General features: G+C 30.3%; 2 protein-coding genes across 4 annotated transcripts in view; one reads left to right on the forward strand and one right to left on the reverse strand.

Annotated features, from left to right (window-relative positions):
• The window catches only part of LOC106679165 (another transcription unit protein), a 28,405-nt gene extending 26,337 nt beyond the window's left edge, over positions 1–2,068 (reverse strand). Inside the window, exon 1 of the mRNA XM_014418147.3 lies at positions 1,859–2,068. Within this exon, the coding sequence (XP_014273633.1) occupies positions 1,859–1,889 (31 nt within the window). The 5' untranslated portion in view covers positions 1,890–2,068. The remainder of the gene's footprint in view (positions 1–1,858) is intronic.
• Positions 2,069–6,079: 4,011 nt separating this feature from the next.
• The window catches only part of Pop4 (ribonuclease P/MRP subunit POP4), a 9,961-nt gene continuing 4,076 nt past the window's right edge, over positions 6,080–11,964 (forward strand). Inside the window, exons 1-5 of one of the 3 annotated variants that reach the window (XM_067045907.1) lie at positions 6,080–6,191; positions 7,465–7,613; positions 7,702–7,919; positions 8,009–8,196; positions 8,554–11,952. In XM_067045907.1, coding sequence (XP_066902008.1) covers positions 6,161–6,191; positions 7,465–7,613; positions 7,702–7,919; positions 8,009–8,196; positions 8,554–8,690 — 723 coding nt within the window. In that variant the 5' untranslated portion in view covers positions 6,080–6,160 and the 3' untranslated portion in view covers positions 8,691–11,952. The remainder of the gene's footprint in view (positions 6,192–7,464; positions 7,614–7,701; positions 7,920–8,008; positions 8,197–8,553; positions 11,953–11,964) is intronic. The other 2 variants (XM_067045906.1, XM_014418136.2) reach the window with 2 other exon arrangements.

Consider the following 11,964-nt stretch of genomic DNA (forward strand, 5'->3'; position numbering starts at 1 on the left):
GCGAAACGTTGGAAAATAAAATAGTTGTAAACTATTTTCGTTTCACTTGTGACCGCAACCCTGACCATCTTCCTATATATCAATTTTTACGGTCAACTACATATACATATAAACTTTTTTCAATTTTTTTTTTGCAATATTATCAGAAAGTGACATTCACTTGTGACACCCCTGGCATATCCTTCGGATACCACAGGATGCCCTATTACCCAGAGAACCACAACTCTAATAAAATAGATTTTAATTCCTATTATTCTTTTAAAATAGCCACTTCATCATTTACTTGTTAAGAAAAATCATCTGTAGGTTCAACAATAATATTTGATTGTTTTTAATATTATTTAAACTCTCTTTATAACAGTCTAATATATAATTGTATTAGGAGTAAGAGATCAAGTTTCATTTTTTTGAAAATGAGGTTTATTACTACCAAAGTAAGGGACACGACATCTGCACGCGTTGGGGTATTAGTCCCAGAGTAGTCGGTTCAGAACGTTGTGGATTCGATCCCTACCTGGGGCAGTTAATATTTATTTCTCAGCAGTCCTGAGAAATGAATATTAAAACTCCCACCTTGATTAGCACATGGCAGCAACTTTAAGGTAGATGTCAGGGTTTGGCAAAAATAATCACTAGGCCCCCACCAGTTACCGATACCAAACACTTCCAACCTGAGCCAGAACCAAATCCACAAATAAAATTATGTTATACATAATTATCTAAAAATTTCATAATTTTATTGGTTCTCAGTGTAATTGGGTTCAGACAAATGTTGATAATAAAATTCAATTTCATAAACATGTCATATCACTGCCTCAGAAGTATAAAGACACACCTGCACATTCTCACTTCTAAATCACAACTACGGGAGGGAGAGATAAACCAGAAAGCAGATTATAGCAACGGATTTTCCCCTTATGGGAAAATTAAGTACAATTAAGTGAATCACCAAACATGTAGTAAATTCATTTATGAGCCCACCAAGACAAAGTCGATTTCACAAACTTTCACAGTTGCATTATTATACCACCGGAGCAGCGATATGATCACTTTTACCTCCAAAGTCAAGTTACAATCATTTAGTAAATCAAATAATTGTTCTTGAAAGCAGAGTTTCAAATATTAACAGATTTGCTTAAAAATTATGATAACACTAAAGTCAGAAAACAAATAGATATGTTAAAAATGACTAAAAAACAAAGTCAAACCAAGTTCTCAGCTGATGAAATACTCCTAATGGCAGAACTTTCATTACAACTAGACATATTTTAACACTGTATGAATTTAGTTTATATCTACCTAATTTCAAAAAAGATTTTCATTTTTAATTTTATTAGAAATACGTGGGTAAAGATTCTTTACCTTTTTTTATTACCGTAGCATCAAGATACTACAATTCGAATTATACGTACATCATTTTTAATTTTATTAGAATTTCGTAAATGAAAAAGAAATTAGATATAAATTAATCATACAAATATAAATTCTTTCCTATGAGAATTTACGTGTTCTTTCCTACTGACATATTAATAAATATTTTCCAATTCAATCATCCATTTTGTCAATATATTAATGATAACGATGAAGTTTAGAAGGCAAAACATGACGGAATGAAAAAAAAAAATTCTTTACATAACTCAAAGTCATATAATAAAATAAGTTTTACTAATCAAGAGAAATTAGTTAAATGAGAACTAATTAATGTTCCTCCTTAAATTATCACATTGAATCCAAACAGCAATAACTTATTTTATCATAATAAATTGAACGGGAAAAATTAATAAATTTGTCCAGTATTACTGGAAGAGTAACATCACTTATATACACTAATTCTAAAATAGAGCACTGAAAAAACCACCTGAACTTTCATATAATTTTTGAAGACCCATTCTTATCGACTATGATCGTCAATAACAAATAGTTAATTTTCCTAAATCCAACAAATTCATCGAAGTATATGTATTTAAATTACTACTTTAACATTTGTTAAACTTCAGTACTTCTATCCTCATCTTAATACGAATTCACAATCACTCAGAGACCGCAGCACGTAACAATAATAAAACCTGCTCTTGGATAACCAGGCAGAACAGCCCATTCAATTTGAATTTCACTAAAGAGTAGGGAAATTTTTAATCTAAAATATATTTCCCAAAAAACTTAACAGCACACAAAAAAAATTGCATATTATTGCTATATTTGTATTATAAACATACTGAAAATAAAGTATCCAAGATCCTTAGAGAAAGGAATATAATGGAGAAAGTAATGTGCAATGAAAAGTGAGGCCTAATGCTGGGTCTACATGTTTGCCACTTGCCACAAACCCAAAACTTGTACAAACGCTTGGTAAACAAAGGAAACAACAAACGTCGTTATACACATGCTTGTTTTTGAATTTTATTGACTATAACATTCGATTTAATCTATTTTAACTATAAAAAGGAACAAAAAAGATAAGCGAAATGATAAGGAAACGTAAATACATGTAGGATAATGGAAGATTATTGATTGACCGTGTGTATAGATGAATGGAATATGGTCCGGGTACGGTAAAAAAAAACTCAAATAGTAATTGATTATACTATTTTTATTGACCCAACGTTTCGCCCCACGTTGCAGGGCTTTGTCAGGGCTAAAAAAGATACAAACAAAAAGAAAGTACAAATTAAGAGAGAAATTACAAAGTAAGAAGTAAGAAAGTATAAATTCTCTTAATTTGTACTTTCTTTAATATTTCTTCTCTTATTTCATCTCTCATCTATCTGTTACTATTACCCTTTTAATTTACTGTTTACAACCTTTAATTTTTCTTATTATATTTTACTTTTTATTGTATACTCCATTTTCCACTTGTTTTTTCTTTTTTTGTAACTATATCAAGTGTTTGTATCTTTTTTAGCCCTGACGAAGCCCTGCAACGTGGGGCGAAACGTTGGCTCAATAAAAATAGTATACCCATTTACTATTTGAGTTTTTTTTTACCGCACCCGGACCATATTCCATTCATCGTAAATATATGAAGGTTGTAAATGAAGAAAATTCATTTAAATAGTACTATATAACCTATAAATTCAACCTTCCTTCTAGAATTTTTATCAGAAACTTTTTAATTTAAATACTCAGACCTTTAATGTATTCATAAAAATATATCTATGCTATGTTAAATCCAAAATTAACATCTAAATTTGACTGACAAGGTTTGAAACGATGTATTTATACAGAATCAATAGAATTTTAAAATATACAACCACAAACAAGAGATGGTTATTAACTCCAAAGGTTTGGGAAATTTATTAATTAATTAAAACACAGAGAGCACAAATATTCATCTGTTGGCGTTTCAAAAACAATGCTAACTGGACACCAACGTGTGAACGCAGCACAACCAACCTTTGATTAATTGATACTCAACGGGCGGGAAATTTAGGCCAACTTGTACTAGCTAATCCATATAGTATAAGAGCCCTAGAGGAGAGAAAAGGCAGTTATTTAAACCCAATTTTTGATTACTTTAATGAAAACTATGTATAATTAATAGTAAAAACTGATGAGTCTGCCAAGTATACTTAGAGGGAATAAAAAATGGCGGTTGTTTCAAAGCGATAAAAAACTAATTTTTCATTCGGAGCTTTATATCTCAAAAAGTAGGAACAACACAAGAAACCTTAAGAGGACGTCATTTAAAGAAGAGTAAATTTGCTAAAATATGACCCCTAATAGAGTTATTTACGTTAAATAGTTTTCGAGATATAGCTTTTTAAAAAGCAACATTACATAAAAATGATGTATGGGACGTACTGAAAGATCAGCAGTTAGTTAATTTATTTTGAAAATTTTATATCTCAAAAACCATTTGACGTACAGATGTCGATTAGCACTCAAATTAAAGCTAGTTTAATGAGCTATTAAGTAGTTTATGATGTTTATCTTCGTAGGAGTAATAGTTTACATGAAATTAAAAAGGACATTGTCATAATTTACAATTTTGTGGGACGCTTGTACAGCATCCACCCGTTTTTTTTCAGTTTGTCAAACACGTCTGTGTTTTAATCAGTTGAAGAATTTACCCAACTTTTGGATTCAATAATTAACTCTAGTTTAAGATGGTACATTTTAAAATTCTATCGATTTGGTATGCAATGTAAGTGCATCGTTTCAAATCTTGTTTATTAACTTAAGCAGTTTATTTTTTATTTAATATGGCACTAATATACATTTACGGAGACGTTATATGTCTCGGTAATTAAATTAACAAGTTTCTGATCAAAATGTAAGAGCAAAAGTTGAATTTATAGGTTATGTAGTATTATTTGTATGAATTTTTATCATCTATCATCTTATTTTAATGATATTTATGTTTCCTTTCAACTAGCCTCTCTTGTTTATGTTCATTATTATAATGTAATAGTCAACAAAAGTCAAAAGAACACCCACGCGTGTGGACATGACGTTTCACGACACTTCCTTTGTTTACCAAGCATTTACAAGTGTACATTTTGAAAGTTATCATGTTTGACGACTGAGTATCTCATATATGATTGTAATATATTATTAATGTGTATTAATTATGTAAGATAATATTATTATTATATTTTTTATGTTTATATTATTATTATATGTTAATATTACGTGAAACGTATTCTCATCTTCCGGTAGTTTCGTCATCTTTGTAACGTATTTTTCAGCTCAGTCTTACCGCATAAGCCGCTAAGATGGCTTCTATTACCGATCTGCCATAAGTTGGTGAGTTATATATTTTATTCTCTTTTTCTTTTTGTTCTGTTATCCCCCATCCTCATCTCTATTATATTCTTATGCTTCCTTACCCACGCTATTAGTTATGATCACTACATATTATTGTCATATTTTCTAAACACTTCTTTTGCCTAACTTAACTTCATATTTTGTTTCTTTGTTCTATATTCATATTTCTTTTCATTATATAACTTTATATTTTTATTTCTTTAATTACGTTATTTTATTTAAATATTTAACTACTTATATATACGTTTTATTTTCCACTACTTTCATTACTTTATTTTTATTAATTTTCATTCTGTGCAATAATTTACTTTAATCATTCTGTATATATTTTTGAATGAGGTGAAGATAGTTGACCGTAGATAAGATCGTATATAAGAGAAGATGGTCAGGGGGGGGGTGCGGTCAGCAGAAAAAACACAAATAAACAAATAGAGGAAGATTGTTGATTAACCGTGTGTATAGATGAAAGGAATATGCTCCGGATGCGGTCAAAAAAACTCAAATAGTAAATAGGTATTGAGCCAACGTTTCGCCCCACGTTGCAGGGCTTCGTCGGCCCTATTATTAATTTTTCTTTTTAAATTTTACTTTTCATTGTATACCCTTGTTATTTTCCACACATATATATATATTTTTTTTGTAACTATGTCAAGTGTTTGTATCTTTTTTAGCCCTGACGAAGCCCTGCAACGTGGGGCGAAACGTTGGCTCAATAAAAATAGTATACCCATTTACTGTTTGAGTTTTTTTTACCGTACCCGGACCATATTCCATTCATCAAATAAACAAATAATTCTTTTGTTTGTTTTTTTGTGCTGACCGCAACCCCTTCCCCCTCTGATCATCTCGTACGTATTTTTTTCTTTTTTTGTATTCATAGGTTGTTGTCTTGTTCTTTGTTCTTAGCCCTGATGAAGGCTGGAAATTCTAGCCGAAACGTTGGCACTATTAAATAAGTTTTTTGAACTTATTTGTTTTATTTTCTGACCGCACCCCAACTATTTTCTCATATATATTATTATAGGTTATATTCCTTTATTGTTGTATTTACAATATTTATTAAATATATATTTACTGAAATTTACGCCATACTGAATATTTTAAGTAAAAAGAATGTAAACTACTGAGGTCTATTAACGTTTTAACGAAAATTATAAAAAAATTAATATTAATAATGAATTGATAAAAGTGGATTCATATTGCGAATATTGAGCGGGAAGTATTTAATCTACCAAATAATTGCAATTTATCGATACTAGAATCGGACGAAATGGATCGATACTACTGAGTATCGAAATCCCCTATGCGTCTTTCCCCCTATTTCCCACATGATCTTCAGGAGGTAACACTTTTTAGTGGTTTTGTTTACTTCGAGTTTTGGGATGTTTTACTAATGGCTCCTCCTGTGATTTCTGATGTCGAAGGTAATTTTTTAATCTTCATTTTAACAGGATAGACTTTTAATATGTTTTGTATTTCGAATATTGCTGTATGTCCGTAATTCATAACAGTATTGAGCAAAAAGGTGTTATTACCAATGGTCACAGTCAAATTGCGATTACTTTTGTTCTACTAGAATTTGCGATTTCGGAATATTATTACAGTGGTTCATCAGGTAGTTATGTAATTATCGAAATTACTAATAATGGTTGTAATTTCATTCACTAGTTTCAAATTATAGTCCAGTTCAATCTGACTAATGAGGAACTTTAGTTCTCCAAACACTCCAGTAATCCCAATTCCCATAAAAAAACAAAACAATAACATTAAAAATAGCATTTTTGTTTTAAAATATGTGTGAACATGAGTAAAGGACACAATATATTTTGTTGGAATTATGAATACATAATATTTTCTGTATAAATCATTCAATTTTGTTAAAATAATTAGTAGAAATATGTATAATACAAATTGTAATCACGTTTTATATAAACCTATACAAAGAGTATTTTTTATTTTATTTATACTTGTTTTCACTTGATGAAACAATCTTAAAGTTTTAGCAAACAAAATCATTATTTTGCATTATTGGAGATGTAGAAGAAAACAATTTTTTAAAACTTCAAATTTTTAGTTAAATTAATAAAAATACTTGTTTATATTCATATTGTTAGAGTTCTTTTTTTTACACAATTTTTCTTTGTTTGATGCAAACACCCCTCTGCAGCAATTAGTTGGGATCACCGATATTACACTGTAATTGTAATTATTGTAGGAAGATAGTCCGGGTTGCGGTCAGTAAAGGTATCAAAATAGTAGAAGAAAACTATTTATTGTTAACCAACGTTTGACCCCACCTTGCAGGGCTAAATGAAAAACAATGTAGAAATATTGCAAGAATTGACAGAACAGTAAAATAACTCAGATAGTAAATAAACTATTATGAGCAAATGTTTCGCCCCACTTTGCAGGGTTTCATCTGGGCTAAAAAAGACACAAACAACTAAAATATGTAACAGAGAAAGATAGCATGAAATAAAAGTGAACTTAGATGTGGTTAAAAATATGTGAACATTTATATAAAAATTAACAAACTGAAGATTGCTGATTGACTGTGTTTATTATTACTAAATGGAATATGGTCTAGGTTTTAAATAGTTATTATTTGAGTTTTTTTTTATTACACCCAGACCATATTCCATTTATTGAAAATTAACAAAATTAAAATTATTTAAACTATGCTAATGCATTTTTTAGTACAATTCCTTCAAAAACTACCTGATCCAGTGCTGGAAAAAACCATTGGATTTAAAGAAAAGGTAATTGATGATGAAGTAGAAAAATCCTTTCTAAAATCAAGATTACCACTGAATGATGTTGAAGAAATCGAAAAGACGATTAACAAAGTAAAATAATTTTCCCTTAACTTAGAAACATTGCATTTATAAACTAAGCTGCTAGAGTTGATAATTTTCATATTGTTATCTGTTACAGCGATACAATTTTACATCTGTTCAAGCTGTTTTTAAAAAAAGAGTACGGAGAAAAGGCTGTGCCAGAAACACTGGTTTAAGTAGTTCCAAAAAACGTCTCTTAGGATTGAATAATATTTCCAAGAAGGGTTTAAATTATGACGATCTTTTACCACTTCACCATTGTTGGAATGAATATATTTCTAATCTTATAGATTTACCTTATCTGAAAAAACAAGGGTATATTATATCACTTTTTATATTATATTATATAACTTTTTTTTCTTATCCATTTCCTATTTCTGTTATATAATAAATTTGTTATGTAGATGGAGAGGAGAAGTCAGTAGTTCAATCCATGAAGAGTTTTCACAACTTCTTTGGAAAGCAGATTATCATGGAGCGTATATCACAATTGTGAAATCTACTTGCCCTTCATTAGTTGGCATTGAAGGAATTTTAGTATTTGAAACAAAAAATGTATTGAAGATACTAGGAAAAGATAATATTACACGCTGTAAGTACTTATTAATCTAACATTAAACCATTCGCTGTTTTCTGATTTATTCATTATTCTGTTATATTACAAGGAATGTTTTCAAGATATTATGAATGTATTACAATGTTATGTATAAATAAATAATTGGCCATATGAATGGGACGTACTGAAAGATCCAATAGTTAGAGAATTTATTTTGAAAAATCTATATCTCAAAAACCATTTGATGTATTAGCACTATTATTAAATTAAAGCATTCTATTAGCACTCAAATTAAAGCTATTTTTGATATTTTTTGAAAAATTTGTTTGAAAAACATGTCTGAATTCTAAAGTGAAGTATCAATTTTATTTTTTCCTGTTTTCCATGTTACAGCTGTTCCAAAAGCATCATGTGAATTCAAAATTACGATAGGTGATTATCAAGTCAAGTTTCTGGGCAAACATTTTATGATCAAACCGACAGACAGAGCTGTGAAGAAGGTTAAAGCTGGAAAATATTTTAGTTTATAATCCACTTCCAAGTTCTAGTATGTACATAACCTTTATAGTAATCATATTAACTATAATACTGTAGGTTAGATGAAGTTAGCTATATAAATATAATTAATGTAAGTTGTGAAGCACTATTGTATGACGTACGATGTATGTTTTCTTAATTGATCTAGCCATATTAAATTTGTAGATCGATAATTATTTTATTTGCTGAAGAAAATTTCATGTACGAATATGCAGTAAATAATCTCCAAGCTTCATACAATACTTCAAGGGCATGGCATATCCAGCTAAATATAAAAGGAACAATAATATTACTTATACAAAGAATAATAATACTAAGCAATAACAATAATAATAAAGTAATAAACTACTTCATTTTCTAATTTACCAAGATTGATATATAGGCTGGTATATATAATATATCTTGATTAGTTTATCTATATTGAGAATTGTCTTTGTATTTCGTTGCTCACCATTGGATGTTATAATCTGTCTCAGATATTTTTTTCTCGATATTTATTCAATTTTACACTGTTAAGAAGTATATGATATAAACTGTTGTAGATAAACTAATTACAAATGTTGCTGAGTTCATTTGTCGATAAAGTCTCATTTTCCTTGTTAAGTTTGATATTTTCCTGACTACTGATTCTTAAAAGACTAATATATCTTACTTTTTTTTAAGTTTACTTGGTATGACAAGTAGCTTTCTGGAGTACTAGCAGATTTCTGGAGTACTTACAGCGTTCTGGAGTACCATCATTAAAATTTGACATTAGTTTTGTAATTAATGTACGAGTTGGAATTTCTAGAATTATTTACATGAAAATTAAAATCATATTGTTAAATAAATCAATTGGTATCTATGTTAAGTCTCGACACTCTTAATTATTTCATCAATAGTCGAATGTTTCGACCATCTTAAAGGACAATCTAAAATTTAACAGCTTTTATTATACACTCATTAGTAATACAAGATTAAAATACTGTGGTTTTCTTATACTTATTAAGGGTGATATTGCAAGTTATTATTAGAAAAAATTCCTCCTTTATCTGCAGATAAAAACTAAATGAAATAAGCTCTGCTTTAGCAACCTTGCAATAGATTCCTCGCAACACTATTTCCCCTTTTACAAATATAAAACTCTTATAGGTCTCCCCTATATGTCGCTCCGATGCTAGGACTATACCTTTGGTGCTATATCTGCTACCTGTACCTGTTCTGAGGAACCTTCTCCTTCGGTCACCAAACTCTCACTTTCACAACCTTCTTGGCTCACTTAAACTATCATATTTTGTGTGGTCCACTACAGTCTGTACGATTGATGCCTATTGGAATTTAAAGCGTTCTTAATATCCAGAAATAGGTTATGATTTTTCATTTTTTTGACTGTCATTCTATTGTTTTATTAATTCATCTGGAGATAGGCATGTAAATTCATGTGTACAATCTGTTGGTGCGACCAGTGACTTTACTTGGGATACCCAATTGTATTTATCATCTCTTCTCACCGAATCATGACAGATTAGCATATTGTCAGAGATGAGGGTCAGTTTCGTCTAATAGTTTATAATTTTCTTTTGAGTGAAAATCCTAATTAATTGGCATCCTGTTTCAACAATTTATATCTTTCGAAATAACTTCAAACAATACAAATTGCCTCAAGAAGAAATTTACCTTGAATTTCCATATTTGGAAGTTCTCAGGTCCTTAAAGTATTTTAACTCAAACAAACACTACCAAACTATTTTTGCCTGTTGAACAGGACACAAATAAAATTTTTTTTCTCCTTTATTTGTTATGGAATACTGTAATATTTAAAATAAATATAAGGGAATTTAATAGTTTTTATTTATTCTCAGATCTAAAATATAGCTTTGAAGACGAGTAGGTTAACTGAAAAGATTAAATAGATCTAAGAATTTTAGTTTAAATTATATATAATGGCTGTGTTCCAAGAGGCAGTCTGGAACCTGGTGAAGCCGAGTTCCGGACTGATATACTGCACATGATCGAGCATTGCCTAGTTTGGGATTGGGTAGAGACTGAGAACGCTTTTCCTCACCATTCGTTAGTCCTTCCCCTTTGTCAGAGGGTGCAAGGTGGTAAAAAGTTCTTTAGAATTCTTGTACATTAGGGGTATTCATGATCTGTAGTTTAACATGTTAAAACGTGTTAAATAGAAAAACTCATGTTAAATCGAAAAAAAATGGCCTTCTTTTACCGTGGTAAAACGAAATAACATTTAACATGGCTGAGAGTCTGTTACTTGGTCTGTTAAATGGAGAAGGACGTCACACAATAGGCCAGTTGAGATCGCCACCATTTTTGTTGTGACAGCTCAGTTCTTTTGTGTGTTTGTGGTATTCATATCCCTGTTATTAAACCAGAATAGATAATTTTAATGGAACTGCATATCTGAATGATAGAACATGGAGAATACTTTCAATACAGTTGTCAATTATCTCATCTTCATTCTCTTCCTCACAAGTTTGAAGATCAATAAGACACTCATAAGCTAAACCTTCACACAAATTCCACTTTTCACTCACTCTAGGCATGTTGTAATAAATTACTTAAATCAAAACTGAAGTAAACAATAACATAAGGCTCTGGAAGGAAGGTTATAAACATAAAGGCTTATAAAACAAGTTGCTGAGAAAATCCGCTAGGGGCACTTATGCATTTAACGTTTAACATGACTTCAAATAGGGCTGCTCACAATCCTATAGTTATAACATTTAACATGGTAAAACATTTTACATTTAACACAACATCATGAATACCCCTAATTTAGTCTTTTAAATAGAAAAACTTAAGTTAGGGAGTGGCCAAATCATCCTACTTCTCTTAACGCTGACACCCATAGAAATATTTTTCAGTATCTTTTTTTTTTTTTTATACTGAATGAGAAAGGCCGAACGATAGGCCTTTCTGATTGTTAAAGCCAACATTGAGTATCCGGAAGGATTGCATGATTTCCCCGTTGCCAGAGTATAAAATTCCACCTGGTGGAAAATTTACTAAACTCTTAGCATCACCGAGCAACAGGAAAAATGTGTATTTCGTCAATTTGCAGCAGTCCATGGGCTTAGGGTTAAATTAGTTCGAGTACATCGAGCCTTCAGATTCCTATAATCCCATTGGCTTCGTAATTAAATTGAACTTAACACCAGACATAGACAACAGGTGGCTTTCGACTTCGAAAAAGACAACAGGTGACTTTCGACTTCGAAAAAGACAACAGGTGACTTTCGACTTCGAAAAAGACAACAGGTGACTTTCGAC

Source organism: Halyomorpha halys, unplaced genomic scaffold (genome assembly GCF_000696795.3).
Source record: "Halyomorpha halys isolate HHAL.00 unplaced genomic scaffold, Hhal_1.1 Scaffold180.1, whole genome shotgun sequence".
Classification (NCBI taxonomy): Eukaryota; Metazoa; Arthropoda; class Insecta; order Hemiptera; family Pentatomidae; genus Halyomorpha; species Halyomorpha halys.